Here is an 8,790-nt window from a genome sequence, read left to right on the forward strand (position 1 = left end):
AGACCTTTCTAAGACCAAAATAGGGACCAGACTGGGACGCATTTCAGTAACCAGGTTAGCAAACCAAAGAACAGTACCTGTCATGATGTTCCAGTTAACATGAAAGAAACCATAAGTCAACAATCCTTGAAGCTCATGGAAAAAGCTAAACACCGCTATACAGACTAACTTGTTTAGTCAAGCAGCTGATAAAGACTGCCTTGTCGCTGCTGTCCTAACAGTCTACTGTACTGCATTCTTTTTACCATAGCAGCTGCTTGAGCAGTCCCATTCTGTTTAAAATAGCAGCTTCTTGAGCAGTCCAATAGTGACCAAGTCTTTAAGCTACTGAAAAACCTGGGTTTGCTGTTACTTGTATGGGATACAGTTTCAGGCATCTTTAAAGTAGATATCCGGACCTGTAGTTCTTTTTCCCACAATTTACTTCCCCCTTTCACGATTTCAAACCCCCAGGTCGAATATTCTGATTTTCCTCCACCGAGTCTTATAAAACAGAATAACACAAACTTAGTACTCTGCAACCAAAACTAACTGTTTTTTTTCAACATTATGTTGAAAAATTGTCTCAAGGACCACTTGGGTAGTTTTGGCGTTTCAAGAAATTATAACCGAAGTCCAAATGTTTTTTTTTCTTGCACATGTATTCTCAATAGCTCATACCTGTCTTTGGGGCATCAAATCATGTGAAAAGTGATCAGCCGAGTCCTTATGTAGTATTTTAGCGGCAAATTGCTGGCAAGTGGCTGTGCTAGTGTTACATGAATGACACATTGATTCATTTTTTTTTTTTAAATAAAATGTTATAGCCATACAGCTTATTTTTCCATCTTACTCATCTAACTTAAATGACTAAGCGGCTGCACCTCCTCGCCCTCTGCAATGCTTAAAGATAGTAATAAAGTTGATAAGATAAATTTGGGTATGGTAGATTTGGTAAAAGAATAAACAGAAAGTCCATACGCCCCCTTTAAAGTTGAGCCATGAGTCAGCAGATGTTTTCCTTTGGTTAGATGAGCTCAAAGCCACAACGCATTCAATGATAATCCTTAACAATCATTAGCAGACAATTAAAACATGTAGAAAATACACATTTACAAAGTCGCCATTAAAATTTATGCATTATCATTTATATAACGTGCAAATATTTCAAATACAAAGGTCCACACATCAAAAAACATAAAACGAACGCTGAAAACAATAGGCGTGGCAGTAATTCTTAAGGTCCCTTCTTGAAGTTTTTTTTAACACATCTGAGATGAGGTTCAGTTTCCTTTTGCTAACTATCAACTCAACTTTGTCCATGACTGCTTGCAACTCTTTATCTTTATTGCGCTAAAATTTTAGACTATCTAGCATAGCTTTGGCAACTTGTAGTCCAATCAGGTCTGTTTGATCTGACAGCACAATCCAGCTTTCTAGCAGCTGCTTCAAGAAGAGAGTCAGAAATTTTTTCATGAGAAAGCTCTGCTTTCTTTTCCAATGCATCCTTGATTCCTTATCTTTGTCAAACCTCTTGGTCAATGCCAGACACTCTTCTTTTTCACACTGTTTTTTCTCTTCTTCTTTTTCCTCTTTTGATTTTCTAGCTGCTAAGATTTCCAGGTACCTCTTGTATGCCATTCTCCAAGACTTAACATAAGATATGATTTCAGAGGATATTGGGTACAGTTCCACTTTTCTGCAGTATGGTTTTAGGGCATCTTTAATGGTCAATTTAGCATTAAGGGTTCTCTCTAGCATCAGCATTTGATGCTGATCAAGTGCATTTTTTTTACTCAGAAAACCCCCTTTCTACACTGGCACTTCCATGTGAAATGATGAGACTGGGCCATACAACATTCATCAGATTTGGGTAGCTTTTATCCTTGCTATGTGTAAGTAGGTGAAGCTCATAAGTATCAATGCACTTGTCACAAAGGTCTCAAGGTTCTTCCTCCAATTGCATCAGAGCCCATTCATCTCTCAACCTATCTATATCAATGCAAACAGGCAACTGCTGTATGCCATATTGCCATACTTGTGTATTATGCGCCACTCATTCAAGTTTATACTGTGTAAAACTTGAGAACAAACCGGTTTCTTCGTTAGTTTTTTTCAGCTGAGCGAGAGACAAAACAAAGACAATAAACAGAATATATGGGATATATATAATTTGGGCTATATATTTTCACATAAAGGGGGAGGGGTAAAGTATTTAGACAGTTTGAAATCAGAAAACGATTCTTTACTAGGTATATGGCCACTAAAACTTACAGAAGAATACCAAGGTATCTGGAAGTCTTGTTAACAAAAAAAAAATCACAGTATAAAGTAAATGTAATGTTTCATTTCAGTGGGTTTTTTTTCCAAGTGTTAAGTGTTTTTTAGCTAAACACCTAGAACCCGAACATTATGCCTTTACTAGGATCAGAAGAAATGTAAGTAATTCAATAATCTATTTCAACTTTTTTAAATGTAATAAATAATTGAGACAAAACTTCGAAAAGAAGTGAAAAAATTATGTCAAGCTAAGTGAAAGTAGTAGTTATTAGTGGTGGATTGTCACTAGGGGTGGCAACCCTGAACTAAAGGGGATTTTTGGGGAACCAAATTTTTTGAGAAGACAGATGTTTGAGAAAATCCCCAAAATTCAGGGATTAGTAAAAGCACTGGTATTTTCAGACAAATCAGCCAAAAAAATTTACTAGGCCAAGAAAACTGCCAAATAGCATTGCTACTATGCTAGCCCACTTTTTGCATTCCCCCCCCCCCCGGCAATGCAAATATACAGCCCAAGTTTTATTAGTCTAATACATTCTATCAGACATCCCTTGTCTTTGTATGCTGTGAAATGGGTTTTGTGGGATCTAACCTAAGCATATTTTTTTAGCATATTTCACCAGCTGTGACAAAATAAATATCCAGAAAAGCTCATGGGAAATATGTAATTTGGGTTGTATACTTGAGTGTTAGGGAGGGGGAGTCAGGTAAAGGAAAGTTCCAAAACTGCTGCCTGCCAGTAGCAAAATTTGACAGACTTTCATAAGCTACCAACACTTTAAGCAGCATAACTTGTGTTCTGACAGCCTTTCTTTGAGCAAAAAAATTTTTTTTTATGTAAAAATGGTATTTTCATATAAAATTTGCCAACAAATTTGAAAACTGCTAAGTAGCATTGCTACTTTGCTACCCCACTTTTTGGCATGGCAGCCCAATAGCAATAATGGGTATTCCTATGTTAAATGAACTCTTTTACATAGTGCCAGTTTGGTTAATGCTAATGAAATAAAATAGGATGAATGTATAATAGTTAAGAAGCAAATTTGGGCTATATATTTGCACATTAGGGGGGGGGGGTAAAGCATAGCATATATAGACCCGATTATATACCAGCGTAAAGACCCGATTCGATTCTATGGCGACAGCTCCAAAGAAGATCGCAGTGCTAGAAAAGCCTTGTTGGAAGAGATGAAGAAAAGACAGGCGAACGGAGAAACAGACCTAGTGATAAGAAAGGACAAAATCACAAAAAACGGTCAAACTCGAGCAATTCCGATGGAGAGCTGCTTGAGCATGCAAGAATAACCACTACCTCCAACCGTCTTGTGCCCCTTGTATATAGTTCGTGTGTGAGTGATAATAACGATGTAAATGCAAGTTTGTGTAAATGTATGAACAGTGAATTAACAGTTACGTCCCCATGCCCTTCTGCCTCGTCCCTCACTAGCAGCTCTGTGTACCTAAGCTGCAATTCACCCACTTCAACCGAAAGCGAGAATATTAGTGAGCAGAATAAAAACTCGCCCAGACACACCCAAAAACTTGTGAACATTATGACGGCAAACGTTGATGTTATTACCAACAAGATGCCGGAACTGGCAACAATGCTCCAACTAAGTCAGATAGACATTGCAACTCTGACAGAAATTTTCCCCAAGAACTCAAGATTTCAACTGACAGGAGACTCAATCTTTCCCTCTGGATACAACATCTTCAGCAATCTGTCTGATCCAAACTGCAGAAGAGGAGTGGCTGTTCTAGCTTCCAAGGAATTCCAGGTAAAAGAAATTTCTGTCCCAAATTATTACTTACCTTGTGTTGAAGCTACATGGGTCTCCCTGTCCCTACCTAACGAAATTTTTGTCCTAAGCTCAATTTACAGGAGCCCCAGCAGCCCTTGCCAGCTGTCCTCTGAAAGAGCAATTGCCGAAATGACGCAATTCATACTATGCAATTACCCAAAGGCAACCCTGCTCATGACAGGGGACTTCAACCTCCCAAACGTGTCTTGGGTAGATGGCCAAGGTATGACCAAGTCAAGCCTTGAACAAAACCCATTAGTACAAGCCCTCTCCGACAACTTTCTGTACCAAACAGTAACTATGCCCACAAGAATGCGCCCAGGACAAAATCCCTCCATACTGGACCTAGTCATAACGAATGACCCAGAAAAGGTGATCAACACACACACTCTCAGTCCAATTGGCTCAAGTGACCACATGTCAGTTCTTTCATCTTTTCAACTCAACTCCAAACCATCAAAATATACCAAGCAATCCTTTACAAATTACAAGATGATGGTGGAGGAGCTGTTAGATGCTAACCTGGAAACACTTATATCAGAAGATGTCAAAGCCTCATGGCTAACTCTAAAAAAGACCTTACTAGAGAGCCAAGCCAAACACACCAGCATAACATGGAAAAAGAAACCCAAAACTCTACCTTTCCTCACCCCAAAAATCAAGAAACTATGCAACAGGAAGAAAAACTTTGGGAGAAGTACACAAAACAAAAGACTACAGCTTTGTACGAGCAGTAAAAAACTGCAAGGAACCTCCTCAGAAAAGAAACTAGAAAACTGACCTCAAACTACAAAGAACGACTGGCCAAAAACGTTAAGGAAAACCCAAAATTATTCTGGAAATACATCTCCCATAAGAAGCCAGGCAGACACTCTGTACCAGACCTGGTAAACAACAACTCTTTATCCTCTTGCCCCTCTGAAAAAGCAAACCTGCTTAATCAGCAGTTTGCCTCAGTGTTCTCCATGGATGACCCCCAATCAACCCCCCCACCAGCAGAACAGGCTCACACTCCCTTCCCGATGGTACAATCACCAGTCACAATTGAAGAAGCAACCAAACAGCTTAAGGACATTGATTCCAACAAATCGACGGGACCTGATGGTCTCAGCCCACAACTGACAAAGGAATTAAGCCCTGCAATATCAGCCCCACTGGTAAGCTATTCAATCTGTTGCTGACACAAGGAAAGCTTCCAGGGGACTGGAAGAAGGGAATAGTCATCCCAATTCACAAGAAGGGTAGCAAAACGTCTGCAGCAAACTACAGACCTATCAGCCTTACATGTGTGGCATGCAAGGTCATGGAGAGAATCATAAACAAGCGTATCATTAACTATCTTGAGGCCAACTCACTTATCAGCAGTAGTCAGCATGGTTTTTGCTCAAAGAGATTGGTGGACACAAACCTTCTTGAGTCATAGTCTTGTAACTGACCTACTAGAGAGAGGATTACCTGTGGATATAATATTGTTGGACCTAGCCAAAGCATTTGACAAGGTTTGTCACCAATACCTCATTCACAGGCTACTTACTCTATCTCTTAGTCCACAAGTGGTCAGTTGGACTGAGGACTTTCTGAGGGACAGAACACAGCAAGTGAAAGTGACAACCGGACTAAACAGCTATGTCCTTTCTGACAAAATCAAAGTCACTAGTGGGGTTCCCCAGGGCAGCGTCCTGGGCCCCACCCTGTTCAACATCTACATAAATGAGCTATCACCAGCAACAAAACCACCCTATATGCAGATGATTCGAAACTCATAGGTCCTGCCAACACCTCTTCTTCCATCCAATCCCTCCAAACTGATCTCAACCACATGTGCTATTGGGTCAAAAGATGGCTGCTGGAATTCAATGCAGAAAAATGCAAGGTCATACACTTTGGACACAAAAACCCCAAACATCAGTACCTCATGACCCAAAATTCTGGAAGTCACCACACAATTGAGCCTGTCCAGGAGGAGAGTGACCTTGGCGTCATCGTTGACTCCCAGTTGAAATTCAGCTCCCACTCACAGAACATCTCAGCCAATGCTAGTAGAGCCTTAGGCATCATCAAACACTGCATCACCAGCAGGAGTAAACACGTAATCACCAAACTCTACAAAGGATTAGTAAGACCTAGACTGGAGGTGGGGACGATACTGGCCACCCCTTGATTCAAAAAGGACAAGGCAGTTCTTGAGCAAATCCAACGAAGGGCCACTAAGATGATTGCCGGCATAGAAAACAAGACATACAGTGAACGGCTGAAGGAACTCAACCTCCCCTCCTTAGTATACAGACGGAAACGTGGAGACATGATCCAGGTGCACAAACTCCTCTCAACCAATCGAGAAAATGAGATCCTGGAGATCGACACCTCCCACAAAACACGAGGACACCCTAGACAAATCCGCAAACATCACGCTACAACTGGAGCAAGATGCAATTTCTTCTCGAATCGGATCGAGAACCTCTAGAACAACCTCAAGGAGGACACTGTTGCTGCTGAATCAACAGATGCTTTCAAATGCCATCTGGATAATGAGTGGAAAGATACACCGTGGAAGTTTGACTGGGAAGCACCAGAATCTTCCACCAGAACTTAACCAACTACAACAGTCATCACAAGGAGTGATTCAACAGGATCGAAAGTCCTAATTTCACTCCAAGCTGTGATTTAAGGTTATTTAAGGATATATTACTATGTAACCTAACCTAACCTAGGTATCTCCCCACCCCCTAAACCCCAAAAACAACAGTTTAAATACTGTATACATAATGAAAACCATGCTATACATTTTATTACCTCCTGGTGTATTGGGCTGGGTAAAACATTTTTGTAGAGAATGAAATGAAAAGCAAAAAAAAAAAAAAAATAGTGGTGTCTTGAATTAACCTGTCAAAAAAAGGTGTTTTTTTTTTACTGGTATCCGTTGCTGTATATAAAAGAGTCTGTTTAACATAGGAGTACTCAATAATCACATCACCACCCTTTATAAGAGCCTTGTTTGATTTAGTCTACTTTACTAGTTAACAAATAAGACAAATAAGTAGATTTTACCATTTTTTTTTGTAATTCTTAGTTAACTTTGAACATTTTATTTGACAAACAAATTCTTAGTTGACTAAAAAGTTAACAATGACACTACTATTAAGAATTCTTTGTTCTTGGATATCTACTAAGAATTTCTGGCAAGAAGCTCAAACTAACTTTCTTAGTTAACTTTGTGGCAAATAAAATGCTAAAAGCAAAAATAGTGGAGTTGTTAGTTAACTAAGTTTTGTTCAATCAAACACAACTAAGATTCAGCCTGGGCAATGTCAGCAACAGAAGCTATTTACCACCTACCCTACAAAACATCCTCATTGATGCAAAGCCTTGGATGCAACTATCTATCTATCTACCCAACATCAATGCTAAATAACTGAAAGTAGAGGTTGCATCAAAACCTACTATGCACTATAAATCCTAAATGGCAGGGTGAGATACAAGAACTCCAAGGCACTGGCTAAAGGCTTGTTTTCGTAGGCAATGAAGGACTACATTAAAAAAAAAAAAAAAAGGAACAGAAATAGGTATTTTTTTTAGAGACTTTTGGAATTTTGAGGACTTAGGGACCTTTGTACATCCCCTGCAGTAGCAACCTACTATAAATACTCCTCTATGCTAGATAGTAATGAAAAATGAACTAACAGCTAGAGGTAAATTTTTACCAAATCATATTATTGAGTTTCAAATAAAGTGAAATGTACCATTGGATGGCTTTTTTATATGCTGATTAAAAATATAACAATCCTTTCTATTGTAAATGAATTTTAGCCCCCCCCCCCTATATATGCCAATTAAAGGTATATATTTATACATTAGGGGGGGGGCAAATTTTATTTCTTATGTAAATGGGAGTTAAGTTTAAACTTTACCCCCCCCCGCAATTTTAGAATTATATACCCTTAATTGGAATTTATAGGGGGGGGGGGGCTGAAATTCATTTCTGATATAAATTTCTATTGTATTTGTAATTAGCATAAAAAAGGCATCAAATGGTGCATTCACTTTATTCCTAACTCAATAATATGATTTGGTAAAAATTTACCCAGCTAGAAATGAGAATAATTGGAATTTTCAAACCTTAGGAATTTCTAAAGAGCCTGAAAACCCTTGAAAAAATAATATTCATAATCCTTGAATAGGGAAAATATTATGGTAATTTTTTCGTCTTTTTTGGTGTTACTATGGATGATGGACCATTAAAGAAAGGATTTTGGTTAAATTTTTGGATAGCCTAGGCTGAAGAGACATTGGTTTTTATAACCTATCTAAGAAATGACAAAATAAGCTTCATAAACCTTGAATCGGGAAAATATTAATCCCATTTTGTATCCTTCTTGGTGTTACTAGGGATGGATGACCATTAAGGAAAGAATTTCCCTTTAATCTTTTAGTTTTTCTGTATATCCTTCCTTAAAAGGCCAAAGGCAAGGTTGCCACTCAAACGAAATTAATGGTACTAATTTATTGCTGACGGAAAAAAGTTGAACTTTTTAACTTTTTCAACAAAGATTAACCAATAACAAAAGACGTGCGTAAAATTTGAAATAAACAACAAATAAATTAGTGTCTATGAATATAATATTGTAAACTTGTTCAAATATTTTGAATGGTAATAGAAACAAAAAAAAAACTTTGCCTTAATTTATAAAAGGAAAAAATGCTTAAAAAGATGGTTTTCTCAGCTCTGTGT

At 38.4% G+C, this 8,790-nt stretch overlaps 1 protein-coding gene across 2 annotated transcripts in view; it reads right to left on the reverse strand.

Moving 5' to 3' along the window:
- The window catches only part of Lnpk (zinc-ribbon metal-binding protein lunapark), a 78,494-nt gene extending 69,965 nt beyond the window's left edge, over window positions 1-8,529 (reverse strand). For both annotated transcript variants that reach the window (XM_089089357.1, XM_089089356.1), the window contains exon 1: window positions 8,396-8,529. In XM_089089357.1, the coding sequence (XP_088945483.1) occupies window positions 8,396-8,422 (27 nt within the window). In that variant the 5' untranslated portion in view covers window positions 8,423-8,529. The remainder of the gene's footprint in view (window positions 1-8,395) is intronic.
- Between the last annotated feature and the right edge of the window lie 261 nt (window positions 8,530-8,790).

Source organism: Artemia sp. Qi Xiang Cuo, chromosome 5, assembly GCF_049724085.1.
Source record: "Artemia sp. Qi Xiang Cuo chromosome 5, ASM4972408v1, whole genome shotgun sequence".
NCBI lineage: Eukaryota > Metazoa > Arthropoda > Branchiopoda > Anostraca > Artemiidae > Artemia > Artemia sp. Qi Xiang Cuo.